Source organism: Ranitomeya imitator, chromosome 1 (genome assembly GCF_032444005.1).
Source record: "Ranitomeya imitator isolate aRanImi1 chromosome 1, aRanImi1.pri, whole genome shotgun sequence".
Lineage (NCBI taxonomy): Eukaryota > Metazoa > Chordata > Amphibia > Anura > Dendrobatidae > Ranitomeya > Ranitomeya imitator.
The window spans coordinates 6,450,745-6,466,890 of record NC_091282.1 but is presented as its reverse complement, the minus strand read 5'-3'; the positions used below and the strand labels follow the sequence as shown (position 1 = coordinate 6,466,890).

The following is a 16,146-nucleotide window of genomic DNA, read 5'->3' as shown; positions in this document are numbered from 1 at the left end:
GGAGGGAGCTCTGCCACAGAATTCACAACAGTACCCCCCCCCCTTGAGGAGGGGTCACCGAACCCTCACCAGAGCCCCCAGGCCGACCAGGATGAGCCATATGAAAGGCATGAACAAGATCGGCAGCATGAACATCAGAGGCAAAGACCCAGGAATTATCTTCCTGACCATAACCCTTCCACTTAACCAGATACTGGAGTTTCCGTCTCGAAACACGAGAATCCAAAATCTTCTCTACAATATACTCCAACTCCCCCTCCACCAAAACCGGGGCAGGAGGATCAACAGATGGAACCATAGGTGCCACGTATCTCCGCAACAATGACCTATGGAATACGTTATGGATGGAAAAAGAATCTGGAAGGGTCAAACGAAAAGACACAGGATTAAGAACCTCAGAAATCCTATACGGACCAATGAAACGAGGCTTAAACTTAGGAGAGGAAACCTTCATAGGAATATGAGGAGATGACAACCAAACCAAATCCCCAACACGAAGTCGGGGACCCACACAGCGTCTGCGATTAGCGAAACGTTGAGCCTTCTCCTGGGACAAGGTCAAATTGTCCACTACATGAGTCCAAATCTGCTGTAACCTGTCCACCACAGTATCCACACCAGGACAGTCCGAAGACTCAACCTGCCCTGAAGAGAAACAAGGATGGAACCCAGAATTGCAGAAAAACGGGGAAACCAAGGTAGCCGAGCTGGCCCGATTATTAAGGGCGAACTCCGCCAAAGGCAAGAAGGACACCCAATCATCCTGATCAGCAGAAACAAAGCATCTCAGATATGTTTCCAAAGTCTGATTGGTTCGTTCGGTCTGGCTATTTGTCTGAGGATGGAAAGCCGAGGAAAAAGACAAATCAATGCCCATCTTAGCACAAAAGGCTCGCCAAAACCTCGAAACAAACTGGGAACCTCTGTCAAAAACGATGTTCTCTGGAATGCCATGTAAACGAACCACATGCTGGAAGAACAATGGCACCAAATCAGAGGAGGAAGGCAATTTAGACAAGGGTACCAAATGGACCATCTTAGAGAAGCGATCACAAACCACCCAAATGACCGACATTTTTTGAGAAACGGGGAGATCCGAAATAAAATCCATAGAGATATGTGTCCAAGCCTCTTCGGGACCGGCAAGGGCAAAAGCAACCCACTGGCACGAGAACAGCAGGGCTTAGCCCGAGCACAAATCCCACAGGACTGCACAAAAGAACGCACATCCCGCGACAGAGATGGCCACCAAAAGGATCTAGCCACTAACTCTCTGGTACCAAAGATTCCAGGATGACCAGCCAACACCGAACAATGAACCTCAGAGATAACTTTATTCGTCCACCTATCAGGGACAAACAGTTTCTCCGCTGGGCAACGATCAGGTTTATTAGCCTGAAATTTTTGCAGCACCCGCCGCAAATCAGGGGAGATGGCAGACAAAATTACTCCCTCTTTGAGAATACCCGCCGGCTCAGACAAACCCGGAGAGTCGGGCAAAAAACTCCTAGACAGGGCATCCACCTTCACATTTTTAGAGCCCGGAAGGTACGAAACCACAAAGTCAAAACGGGAGAAAAACAGCGACCAACGAGCCTGTCTAGGATTCAACCGTTTGGCAGACTCGAGATAAGTTAAATTCTTGTGATCAGTCAAGACCACCACGCGATGCTTAGCTCCTTCAAGCCAATGACGCCACTCCTCGAATGCCCACTTCATGGCCAGCAACTCTCGATTGCCAACATCATAATTTCGCTCAGCAGGTGAAAACTTCCTGGAAAAGAAGGCGCATGATTTCATCACCGAGCAATCAGAACCTCTTTGCGACAAAACAGCCCCCGCTCCAATTTCAGAAGCATCAACCTCAACCTGGAACGGAAGCAAAACATCTGGTTGACACAACACAGGGGCAGAAGAAAAACAACGCTTTAACTCTTGAAAAGCTTCCACAGCAGCAGAAGACCAATTGACCACATCAGCACCCTTCTTGGTCAAATCGGTCAATGGTTTAGCAATACTAGAAAAATTACAGATGAAACGACGATAAAAATTAGCAAAGCCCAGGAACTTTTGCAGACTCTTCAGAGATGTCGGCTGATTCCAATCATAGATGGCCTGGACCTTAACAGGGTCCATCTCGATAGTAGAAGGGGAAAAAATGAACCCCAAAAATGAAACCTTCTGAACACCAAAGAGACACTTTGATCCCTTCACAAACAAAGAATTAGCACGCAGGACCTGGAACACCATTCTGACCTGCTTCACATGAGACTCCCAATCATCCGAGAAGACCAAAATATCATCCAAGTATACACTCAGGAATTTATCCAGGTACTCTCGGAAGATGTCATGCATAAAGGACTGAAACACCGATGGAGCATTGGCAAGTCCGAATGGCATAACTAGGTACTCAAAATGGCCCTCGGGCGTATTAAATGCAGTTTTCCATTCATCACCCCGCTTAATACGCACAAGATTATACGCACAACGAAGATCTATCTTGGTGAACCAACTAGCCCCCTTGATCCAAGCAAGCAAATCAGATAATAGCGGCAAGGGGTACTGAAATTTGACCGTGATTTTATTTAGAAGGCGGTAATCTATACAAGGTCTCAGCGAACCATCCTTCTTGGCCACAAAAAAGAACCCCGCTCCCAATGGCGACGATGACGGGCGAATATGACCCTTCTCCAAGGACTCCTTCACGTAACTCCGCATAGCGGCGTGCTCAGGCACAGATAAATTAAACAGTCGACCTTTAGGAAACTTACTACCAGGAATCAAATCGATAGCACAATCACAATCCCTATGCGGAGGTAGGGCATTGGACTTGGGCTCATCAAATACATCCCGGTAATCAGACAAGAACTCTGGGACCTCAGAAGGGGTGGATGATGAGATAGACAGAAATGGAACATCACCATGTACCCCCTGACAACCCCAGCTGGACACAGACATTGATTTCCAATCTAATACTGGGTTATGGACTTGTAGCCATGGCAACCCCAACACGACCAGATCATGCAGATTATGCAACACCAGAAAGCGAATATCCTCCTGATGTGCAGGAGCCATGCACATGGTCAGCTGGGTCCAGTACTGAGGCTTATTCTTGGCCAAAGGCGTAGCATCAATTCCTCTCAATGGAATAGGACACTGCAAGGGCTCCAAGAAAAACCCACAACGCCTAGCATACTCCAAGTCCATCAAATTCAGGGCAGCGCCTGAATCCACAAATGCCATGACAGAATAAGATGACAAAGAGCAGATCAAAGTAACGGACAAAAGAAATTTTGACTGTACCGTACCAATGGTGGCAGACCTAGCGAACCGCTTAGTGCGCTTAGGACAATCGGAGATAGCATGAGTGGAATCACCACAGTAGAAACACAGCCCATTCAGACGTCTGTGTTCTTGCCGTTCAACTCTGGTCAAAGTCCTATCGCACTGCATAGGCTCATATCGCAAACGTCGACCGATCTGAGTGGCAAAAGGCATAGACTCATTCAGACCAGCAGGCATAGGAAATCCCACCATGACATCCTTAAGGGCTTCAGAGAGACCCTTTCTGAAAATAGCTGCCAGCGCACCTTCATTCCATTGAGTGAGCACAGACCACTTTCTAAACTTCTGACAATAAATCTCTATCTCATCCTGACCCTGACACAGAGCCAGCAAATTTTTCTCTGCCTGATCCACCGAATTAGGTTCATCGTACAGCAATCCGAGCGCCAGGAAAAACGCATCAATATTACATAATGCAGGATCTCCTGGCCCAAGGGAAAATGCCCAGTCTTGAGGGTCGCCACGTAATAAAGAAATAATAATCCTAACCTGTTGAACTGGGTCACCAGAGGAGCGAGGTTTCAAAGCCAGAAACAGTTTGCAATTATTTTTGAAATTCAGAAACTTAGTTCTATCTCCAGAAAACAAATCAGGAATAGGAATTCTAGGTTCTAACATAGATTTCTGAACCATAATGTCTTGAATTTTTTGTACTCTTGCAGTGAGATTATCCACACAAGAAGACAGACCTTTAATGTCCATCACTACACCTGTGTCCTGAACCACCCAAATGTCTAGGGGAAAAAAAAGGCAAAACACAGTGCAAAGAAAAAAGAATGGTCTCAGAACTTCTTTTTTCCCTCTATTGAGAAGCATTAGTACTTTGGGCCTCCAGTACTGTTATGAATAGGTAATTCAGAACCACAATGGACCTTGAAGTTCAGAGCACACAAAGTGACCTGACAATAACCAAAAGACATAGGACGAGCTCTGAGACGTGGGAACTCTGCTGACCGCAATCCCTAATCCTATCCAACCACACTAGAGGCAGCCGTGGATTGCGCCTAACGCTCCCTATGCAACTTGGCACAGCCTGAGAAACTAGCTAGGCCTAAGAAGGAAAAATAAGCCTACCTTGCCTCAGAGAAATACCCCAAAGGAAAAGGCAGCCCCCCACATATAATGACTGTGAGTTGAGATGAAAATACAAACGCAGAGATGAAATAGATGTAGCAAAGTGAGGCCCAACTTACTGAACAGACCGAGGATAGAAAAGATTGCTTTGCGGTCAACACAAAACCCTACAAACAACCACGCAGAGGGGGCAAAAAGACCCTCCGCACCGACTAACGGTACGGAGGTGCTCCCTCTGCGTCCCAGAGCTTCCAGCAAGCAAGAAAAACCAATAAAGCAAGCTGGACAGAAAAAATAGCAAACAAAAATAACACAAGCAAAACTTAGCTTATGCAGGAAGACAGGCCACAGGAACGATCCAGGAGGAAGCAAGACCAATACTAGAACATTGACTGGAGGCCAGGATCAAAGCACTAGGTGGAGTTAAATAGAGCAGCACCTAACGACTTCACCACATCACCTGAGGAAGGAAACTCAGAAGCCGCAGTACCACTTGTGACCACAGGAGGGAGCTCTGCCACAGAATTCACAACACTCTCCTGGTTTTGGCAACAAATACTGATGTCAAATAGTGACCAAATACTGAGCATGTGAACGTGGTCTTATGGTCTGTAACATACTTTGAGGTAAAAATAAAGATTTACCTGTACTGTAAATGTAGGAAAACATGGGATTACAAATTAGGCATTATCTGTGTTTTCTGCGGTGTATCATATGGATTACAGTAATTACTAAAATGCTCGAATGCTCGTTACGAGTAACGAGTATAATGGGCTTCAATGGAGAATCCGGGCATTTTTCTGGCAGACCCTACAAACAGGCTTTAGGGGCAGTGAAAATGCTGAAATGGATGGAAAAGTGCTTTATAGGAGCAGAACAGCATAAGGAAGAGCCCTGCAAGCATCTCTGACTCCCCGATCGCTGCGGACAACAATGCAGTCACACTTTAAAGACTAACAATAAAACATTCAAAATTAATAATAAATTGGAGTTGACATGAAAAAAACTGTTGAGACACATTCTCTCCTGTATAATAGATTTTATGTTGTGTCCCATGAATGGGACAGCAGGTAGTTGATGATGTTAGCCCTTGCTCCTCCCTTCTTCCTCATTATTCAGTTATCTGTAGCCATTTTTGGATGTAAATGTGTACTTCTCTGTTTGGGATTACGCTTTACACCTGCTGCATCCTACCTTAATACGAGATTTCAGAGAAAATCAACTCTGTTTCTCCTGGACTCTTATTACATACAAGTCAGTGTGGCCGAGTTGGAACTATCTGAGGACGTATGGCATGTGAGTACAACAATCATACTCAATCTAAGGGATTGATGGCTAAGGATTTAGAGATTCATACTGCCTTGAAGAGTCAAAATATTGTATATTAATAAATAAATGTAAGGCAAAATTTAAAATGGATTAAAACAATTAAAATTTAAGTAAACCAAAATTGATTTTTTAAATTATTTTTTATTACAAAATGGAAACTTCAATGTAATTTAAGAAGGAAGCAATAAATGACAAACAAAACATTAGATCGAAGAGGAACTCAGATTCACCCTGTAATTAGACATAAAGGAGGGCCTCAAACATATTCTGTTCAAATTAGTAGTGGTAGTCCTAGATACTAAGTGCAAAGCCTGCCAAAAAACTACAAGCAGGGCCATCCATACACCCTTGAAGGCACCAACTGTAGAGCCTCATTCAAATATTAAGAAAGTTTTCATGAGGTACACCTACACTCATAAAGGAAAAACACTCAGAAAAAAAATTATAAATTATCTGTACACCCTTGAAGGCACCAAATAGATTACCTCATAAAAAATGGAGAAAGTGTTTTTGTGGCACTTCTACACTCATAGAGGCTTTGCACTCTGGTAGAAAATGATAAGGAAGGTAGTACAGTCATTCATAAACCCTTGAAGTCAACACATCGCAGGCCTTATTCAAATATTTTGAAATTGTAGTTAATGTACTCCTATACTCATAAAGGCTTTTCACAAAGTGCAAAGCCAGTACAAAATTATGAGGATCATACATAGATCCTTAAAGGCAAAACTGGAGGACCTCATTAAAATATTGAAGATTAATAGAATACTTTTTGTGCTGTTGTCATCTGGTGGTGTGGAAAAGTCATGGCTAACCCAGGCTTGGATCATTTTCACAAGAGTGAGCCTGTCAGCATTTTCTGTTGACAGGCGAAAGCACCTGTTTGTTATGATACCCCCGGCAGAACTAAGAAAAGCTCAGACAAGATGCTAGTGGCAGGGCAGCACAACACTTTCAAGGCACAGAGGGACAGCTCATGCCAGATGTCCAGCTTTGAGACCCAATAGTTGAAAGTTTTGTCAGCCAGGAATTGCTTGACCATCTTTTAAAACTTTTCCCTACTTGTCAAAAATACCCGGTCATCAGGGCTTGGACTCTGGGAGGGTATCATGAAAGTTGCCCAGGCCTTTGACAGTGTACCTCTGCCTCTGCTGTACCTGCTGTGTGTCTGTGTCTCTCTCGCCTCTCCTCCTTGGTTGGGCAAGGAAGATTTCCCCCTGCAGCCAGCATTGACTGATTGGAAATTTTTCAACATATTTTCCACAATGGCCTTCTGGTATAGCACCATTTTAGTAGACATCTCTGCCTCAGGAAGGAGATATGCAAAGTTCTCCTTGCAGCGTGGGTCTAGCTGGATGAATAACCAGCACGCTTTTTGACCAATATGAATGTAGCGCGAGGGTAATGGAAAGACAGCGGAACATAAAGTCGACCATATGTGCCAAGATCCCTACAGCCAATACTTCCCTGCCAGCATGATTACTACTCTCCATCTCCTCCTCCATCTCTTCAGCTAATCCACGTAAGAGAGACAGGACTAAGCCTGAGTCTGTAATATCCTCTGTGACATTAGCAGCTAGCTACTGTTCCTCCTCCTCAGCCCCTACCTCCTCATTGTTACCCAATTCACTCTCAGCAGATGTCATAAAGCTGGACTGTTTAGTATCTCCCTGTCTTATGTGTTCTTCCATCTCCACCTGGACCGCACGCAAAGCTTCAGCTTTAATTGTGAGCAGCTACTGTTTAAGTAGGCACAGAAGTGGGATTGTTGTGGGATGCTTATTATGGCGTCATAGCCACTCACAATCTTTGTGGAGTCCTCAAAGTCTTGGAGAACCACACAAATGTCAGACATCCATGCCCACTCTTCAATTATGTGCAGAGGCTGCCCAGAATACAGACTGGTGTGGTGGAGCTGGTATTTGACAACTGGCCTCTGCTGCTCACAAAGCCTTGCCAGCATCTGCAGGGTTAAGTTCCAGTGCGTGGTCATGTTGCACAACAGATAGTGTGATGGCACTTGCATGAGCTGCTGCAGCACCGCCAGAGCAGCGGCAGTAATAGTGGGTGCAGACGGGGTGTATCTTGACCGGAAGCCCTGGGTAGATTTTCAGAAACCGCTGAACCTCCAAGTTTAGCTCGTAGGCCAAAAATGGTACATGTGTGAGCTTGCCAAGCTTCAAAGCTGCCACCAGGTTACAGCCATTATCACGCTCGACCACGCCTGTTTTTAGATTCAGCGGGGAGAGCCACAGACCTGCCTGGCCTGTTATTATTTTCAATAACTCTTCCGGGGTGTGTGGTTTGTCTCTTAGACAAATTAGCTTCAGCAAAGCCTGTTGCCACTTCCCTGATGTAGTGCTGCAGAGTTTTCAGCTTCCGACTGATGTGGATGTGGACTCCAATCACCAGACGTGGCTGACACCAGATCGCTGCTCCTGCCAGGCTGGTCTCCAGAAAGCAACTGTATCACGAACAGTCAACTGATGCATCAGGTGACCTTTTAAAGGATCGTGGGAGTGGTCACCACCTGCATCAGCTGACCCAGCAGCACTGCAGGAACATCAGATTGCCAGTGGGGGAAAGAAACTGACATTAACTCCCGATGGTCCAAAACGAAAAAAGTTTTAAACTGAGTGGAATCAGAGCTGCCACAAATTAAAAAATGGATCGTAACAGTACCCCCTTTCAATGAGGGCCTCTGGACCCTCAACACAGGACCTCACCATAAAAAGACACATGGTGAGGATGCCTCGATCCACCAGAGTTCACCTCTGCAGTTACCTGACCCTCAGGTTTACGGGAACGCAGCCCAATGTAGGTGATGATAATGTAGGCTCTTGAGGCGACACAAATCTCCAGGGCGTCGACCTGTGGAATGAGTTGTGTATGTGCATTACAGGGTGTAACTCCAGCTGGAAATCCCCTGGGCTGAGAATGGCCGACACCCGATATGGTCCGATCACCCTAGCACGCTTCTACCTGATGTTTTTAGTGTGAAAGTACATCACATGTGTGCTCATTTTCATTTTCAGCTGCTGTTGCTTTGGCAGTGCTGTAGCAGCGTTTGCAACTTCCAGCTCACCTACTGTGCGCTGTCACATGTTAGAACTCAACGTTACAAGGCATTGTGAGCAGCAAAGGGCAGTAGTTAAATACCAGCTACAACAATACCGTCGGTATTCTGGTCAGCCTCCGCACATACAAGCTGATGAGTGGGTATGGATGTCTGACATCTGTGCGGTTCTCCATAACTGAGGGCTTGACCAAGATGGTGAGTGGCAATGATGCCATAATCAGCCAAACCCTCCCCCTTCTCTGTTTACTGAAACGCTTGCTGCTCACAAATAAAGAGGAGGCTTTGCAGCTGGAGCTACTTGAGATGAAGCAATAAACTTGACAGGGTGATGCTACACAGCCCAGCCTCATCTCTTCTTCTCAATGTGGACTGGGTGATAATGAGGAGGAGGAGGAACAGGAGCTGGTTGGCTGCTGTCACGCTAATATGAATATGCCATGTTTTGAGTATATACCTAAAAGGTCCATGGCTTTTCAGACACACGCTGTTGGCTTTTCAAACCCCCCCTCTTCACTCTGCCTAGAAAGTTCTTCTCTCTTAGCCTGCAGGCAACTCCATCCGCCTGCTATATAGTTGTAATGTGAGACCAGCGTGCCAGCTCCACGGAGGAATTTTTATGGCTCTGTGCTGTGAAAGCCAGTCCTCTCCCAAAACCCCTCATCCCCCCCTCCCGCCTGATACTAGCTAAAACTGGTACAGCCATTTCCCAAACTGCATGGGACTCTTGATCTTGATAACATATCTATACTGGCACCGATCAGGGATAGTGAGATAAGGGTTACATATTCCGAATGTCCACCAAGAAATCTAAATCTCACTCAAATCACTAGGATCTAAGCCAATGAAAGGCAAGGAATAGATTTCTCCATAAGCAGGTCATATACCTACATCGTGTTTATTCTTAAACAAACACCCGACATGGTGAGCATCATGATCATTGTGTCGTTCTTCTACGAGGTTCATACAAGTTATGCATAGAAATAGCTTGTCATAACTCTAAGAAAGGGGAATATTCAGCCTCTGAGTGAGGTCACCACAGAGGGAGTGCCTTGGTTTTGGGCAAGGAGATAATTGAGTGAGAGCTCGGTCTTCACTAGTCACTTGTCGTAGGCCTGGCTGCGAGATAGATCTGTATTGCATCTGGATATGTTTGCCCATCCCCCACAGCACATGGTCAGCCATGAGATGAAATTATATGAACGAAATGCAAGTGTTTTTTTCAACTTTAATCCCATTTTATTTGAAACTGTACTGTACATAAGCTACTTGTCTACTCTTATAATACCTTTTTATACTTCTGTAAACACTGCCTACCTTTTCAGAGTAAAATATATAAAATTACTATACCAAATCCAAAAACCAAGTCTCTAATTGCCGTGGAACGCAAAAAGACTTTATACACAGTGCACTATAGTAATCAATACAGTAATATTTATTAATAATTTACATGATAAAAATAAAAATAATAAACCGGAAAAAACCTCCAACGTAGCAGAGCGGATTATTCACATGACATCAGAAATAACACGGCAATTAGAGACTTTGTTTTTTGGATTTGGTATAGTTAGTGTGACACAATGATACAATTAGGATCATAACTGGTTGATTTAATATAAAATTAATAGCTTCGTTTCTCCTTGCTCTATAACGTACTATCACGTCCTCTGAAGTCAATTACGCTACTAATCTGGGTTGGTTCCGGACCTGTTATTAATTAAGAAATTGGATCTGGTGGCAGCGTATTTGTCCTGTGCGTTTGTTAGGTTTTGTAGCAACGGACGGCATTGATAATTATTGTTCCCGCCTGAGTGGGAGTAGTTATATCACCCTCACTGCAGTGTGCCCATTAGCCAGTACAAAGTAAGGCAGCCTTTCTGGTGATAACAGTCCTTGATGCTGCTAATCTAATCAGGGCAAATTCAAATAGATTCTGTTTTGTAATAATACCCCTCTTATCTGCACTTTGTCTATGGTGAGGTGTTGCAGTAGGTATAGTGTATGACAGGCATCCAGTCACGGATTATTGCCTTATAATAATGCTGCTGCAACCTAACAAAATAAATCAAGAATATAGGAGGATATGGAGTGAATTGAAATTTTTTTTATTGTATAAATATTAGTAAAAAGTCAGAAAAATGAATAATGAGCATCAAAGACAGACAAACAATGCCAGCTTACAGATAAAAAGTAAGCACGTGAATATTCATAGTACATACAAGAATTGTGGTCAAGGAAAGTGTCTTATACACCACCCATAAGTCTAATAATATATATAGTCAAGTGGCAGTACAGATAAAATGATGGAGGGCATTGCTTACCAAAGATAAAGGAGACTGAGGCTGGCAATGAACCGGATGGCAGGACCTTGACGTGCATTTCATGAATTTCTCAAGGGGAATGCAGTTGTGGTGACCAAAAGGACCTTTTTGTTTCCACAGCAGCCGGTCAGGTGACCGGTCACACTGTCCATATGAACCAATAAGGTGGCTCCAATTGCACGTGCGCGCCACACCCGCCAATTCCAGCAAATGTGGCCACAGTCATCAAGCGTCACCACGCATGCGTGAGGGTGGTGAACAAGTCACAGCTGTCGATCACGTGCAGGAGGCATAAAGACCACGGGCCGCATGGTGCGCACCACCAGCTCAAGTAAAGGGACAACCCCAAATAAGACAAAATGACGAGTGGTCCAAGAAAGTATCCACCTACAATAGTGAGCAATGTGGAAAATGTGTAAAAACCATGATGTAATAGGGACACATGACCTGGATGTAGTGACCCGTGAACACATGATTTCCCACCAAAGCATCGGGTATATACACAGCTGGTGTAGGAGGAGCAATTAACCCCTAGTTGGATACACCCATACACTAAGCACCAATGCCTGATACTGTGACAAAGGCAATTACACCTAATGTTCTGCCTGTAACTTAGCTTCATCCGCCATTTTGTTTATACTTGATAAAGGCGGCTCGCGCCCGTATGTTGCTTTTATGATGAATAAAGGAACAGAATCATCTCTGATGCAGTGGGAACGATTCGTCTCTGTACTCTTCCAATTAATACAATAAAAAGGGTCAATAGGTGAAACAGAAATAATAATGTGAAGGAATCATGGAGTCCAAAACAGCAGCTGAAGACGGAGGGAAGAATGGAGCGAGTATGTTGGCCATCACGGAGGTTTTCAGGCTATTCTGAGAAGTCTTCTCTATATCTGAGATTCTCCAGGACACTGTGACTTTTTAGCTGGAGTAAAGTCTTCCATTTCCTCTACATTCTGGATAAAATTAATTAGCACAGCACTGTGCTACCCAAATGGTGACAGCTACAGCTTAGATTCCATGAAATGCTCACCATAATGAGCCCCCCATAATGTGTCAATCACTGTCTTCACCTATATATGGGATCATGTGTAAAACTCTACTGTGCTAAGTTCTGCTGCCATAACCTCTGCTGTGCTAAGCTCAGCTATGCTGTGCTAAACTGTGTTGTGCTAAGCTCTGCTGTGGTAAACTGTGCTATGCTAAGCTGCATGATTTAGTCAGTGGGTCTGCAGCAGCATGATCCTAGAATTTTTGTTCATACATTTGAATAGCCCTCAGTTGTTTGGCATACAAGAGGTTAATAGAGAATGTACCCATGAGAAAGGTGCCAGGATATCTATGATTCCCATCATGACCAATGATGTGAATGGCTCCATTACGTCACTGGCCATATATTGTGTGCAGCGTTTAGCGAGATAAGTGTCTTCAGCTGCAGTAATTCAGTGATGTGAGCAGGAGGAGAACTCACTGCACCCAGAGGACAGCACCAATGGATACAGAAGAGTACAGGAGCTAACGGCAGAGAAATCATGACACAGACACAGCGATCATCACACATACAAAGCTGATCGATCACCAATGTGATCGGTTTTCTTTCTGTGCAGCACCTGAACATTGGTGGGGTGTATCCAGCAGCAGCACAGGCCGCATGTTGTGCACCCCAGATCTAGAGTCTATTGTTTCATATTAAAAATGTCTTATCTGACTATTCTTTGTCCACAATACTCTGATGAAATGTCTCTGACTCTTGTGTTATGTAGAACGGTCACTGAAGGGCAAGGATCCTGCGCAAAGATCAGTGCTGACCGCCTCGTCAAAGAGAACTGCCTTAAGGAACTGCACTGGATCTGCGAGAAGAAGCCACCTCAATAAGATAAACGCATTGTCTGGTTACATCCTTCCAGACTGTCATCATGGATGAAGATAATAAAAGTGCAATCATGTCCTTTCCGCCTTTGTACATCAGAGCACACACGATCCATAGCTTCCATCATGTCCTCTCTATACACCAAAGCACACACGGTCCATAGCTTCCATCATGTCCTCTCCTCTCTATACACCAGAGCACACACGGTCCATAGATTCCATCGTGTCCTCTCAATACACCAGAGCACACACGGTCCATAGCTTCCATCGTGTCCTCTCTATACACCAAAGCACACACGGTCCATAGCTTCCATCGTGTCCTCTCCTCCTCTCCATACACCAGAGCACACACGGTCCATAGATTCCATCATGTCCTCTCCACCTCTCTATACACCAGAGCACACACGGTCCATAGCTTCCATCGTGTCCTCTCTATACACCAAAGCACACACGGTCCATAGCTTCCATCGTGTCCTCTCCTCCTCTCCATACACCAGAGCACACACGGTCCATAGATTCCATCATGTCCTCTCCACCTCTCTATACACCAGAGCACACACGGTCCATAGATTCCATCATGTCCTCTCCACCTCTCTATACACCAGAGCACACATGGTCCATAGCTTCCATCGTGTCCCCTCCTCCTCTCTATACACCAGAGCACACACGGTCCATAGATTCCATCATGTCCTCTCCACCTCTCTATACACCAGAGCACACACGGTCCATAGATTCCATCATGTCCTCTCCACCTCTCTATACACCAGAGCACACATGGTCCATAGCTTCCATCGTGTCCCCTCCTCCTCTCTATACACCAGAGCACACACGGTCCATAGATTCCATCATGTCCTCTCCACCTCTCTATACACCAGAGCACACACGGTCCATAGATTCCATCATGTCCTCTCCACCTCTCTATACACCAGAGCACACATGGTCCATAGATTCCATCATGTCCTCTCCTCCTCTCTATACACCAGAGCACACACGGTCCATAGATTCCATCATGTCCTCTCCACCTCTCTATACACCAGAGCACACACGGTCCATAGATTCCATCATGTCCTCTCCTCCTCTCTATACACCAGAGCACACATGGTCCATAACTTCCATCGTGTCCCATCTCTCTATACACCAGAGCACACACGGTCCAAAGCTTCCATCGTGTCCCATCTCTCTATACACCAGAGCACACAGTGTACATAGCTTCCATCATGTCCTCTCCTCTCTATACACCAGAGCACACACGGTCCATAGCTTCCATCGTGTCCTCTCCTCCTCTCTATACACCAGAGCACACACGGTCCATAGATTCCATCGTGTCCTCTCAATACACCAGAGCACACACGGTCCATAGCTTCCATCGTGTCCTCTCTATACACCAAAGCACACACGGTCCATAGCTTCCATCGTGTCCTCTCCTCCTCTCCATACACCAGAGCACACACGGTCCATAGATTCCATCATGTCCTCTCCACCTCTCTATACACCAGAGCACACACGGTCCATAGATTCCATCATGTCCTCTCCACCTCTCTATACACCAGAGCACACATGGTCCATAGCTTCCATCGTGTCCCCTCCTCCTCTCTATACACCAGAGCACACACGGTCCATAGATTCCATCATGTCCTCTCCACCTCTCTATACACCAGAGCACACACGGTCCATAGATTCCATCATGTCCTCTCCACCTCTCTATACACCAGAGCACACATGGTCCATAGCTTCCATCGTGTCCCCTCCTCCTCTCTATACACCAGAGCACACACGGTCCATAGATTCCATCATGTCCTCTCCACCTCTCTATACACCAGAGCACACACGGTCCATAGATTCCATCATGTCCTCTCCACCTCTCTATACACCAGAGCACACATGGTCCATAGATTCCATCATGTCCTCTCCTCCTCTCTATACACCAGAGCACACACGGTCCATAGATTCCATCATGTCCTCTCCACCTCTCTATACACCAGAGCACACACGGTCCATAGATTCCATCATGTCCTCTCCACCTCTCTATACACCAGAGCACACACGGTCCATAGATTCCATCATGTCCTCTCCACCTCTCTATACACCAGAGCACACATGGTCCATAGCTTCCATCGTGTCCTCTCCTCCTCTCTATACACCAGAGCACACACGGTCCATAGCTTCCATCATGTCCTCTCCACCTCTCTATACACCAGAGCACACATGGTCCATAGATTCCATCATGTCCTCTCCTCCTCTCTATACACCAGAGCACACACGGTCCATAGATTCCATCATGTCCTCTCCACCTCTCTATACACCAGAGCACACACGGTCCATAGATTCCATCATGTCCTCTCCACCTCTCTATACACCAGAGTACACACGGTCCATAGATTCCATCATGTCCTCTCCTCCTCTCTATACACCAGAGCACACACGGTCCATAGCTTCCATCGTGTCCCCTCCACCTCTCTATACACCAGAGCACACAGGGTCCATAGCTTCCATCGTGTCCTCTCCTCCTCTCTATACACCAGAGCACACACGGTCCATAGCTTCCATCGTGTCCTCCCCTCCTCTCTATACACCAGAGCACACATGGTCCATAGCTTCCATCGTGTCCCCTCCTCCTCTCTATACACCAGAACACACACGGTCCATAGCTTCCATCGTGTCCTCTCCTCCTCTCTATACATCAGAGCACACACGGTCCATAGCTTCCATCGTGTCCTCTCCTCCTCTCTATACACCAGAGCACACACGGTCCATAGCTTCCATCGTGTCCCATCTCTCTATACACCAGAGCACACACTGTCCATAGCTTCCATTGTGTCCTCTCCACCTCTCTATACACCAGAGCACACATGGTCCATAGCTTCCATCGTGTCCCCTCCTCCTCTCTATACACCAGAGCACACACGGTCCATAGCTTCCATCGTGTCCCCTCCTCCTCTCTATACACCAGAACACACACGGTCCATAGCTTCCATCGTGTCCCATCTCTCTATACACCAGAGCACACACTGTCCATAGCTTCCATTGTGTCCTCTCCACCTCTCTATACACCAGAGCACACATGGTCCATAGCTACCATCGTGTCCTCTCCTCCTCTCTATACACCAGAGCACACACGGTCCATAGCTT

General features: G+C 45.8%; 1 protein-coding gene across 1 annotated transcript in view; it reads left to right on the top strand.

Moving 5' to 3' along the window:
• Positions 1-13,143, top strand: part of LOC138657566 (killer cell lectin-like receptor subfamily G member 1) — a 179,703-nt gene extending 166,560 nt beyond the window's left edge. Inside the window, exon 9 of the mRNA XM_069745329.1 lies at positions 12,912-13,143. Within this exon, the coding sequence (XP_069601430.1) occupies positions 12,912-13,023 (112 nt within the window). The 3' untranslated portion in view covers positions 13,024-13,143. The remainder of the gene's footprint in view (positions 1-12,911) is intronic.
• Positions 13,144-16,146: the final 3,003 nt, after the last annotated feature.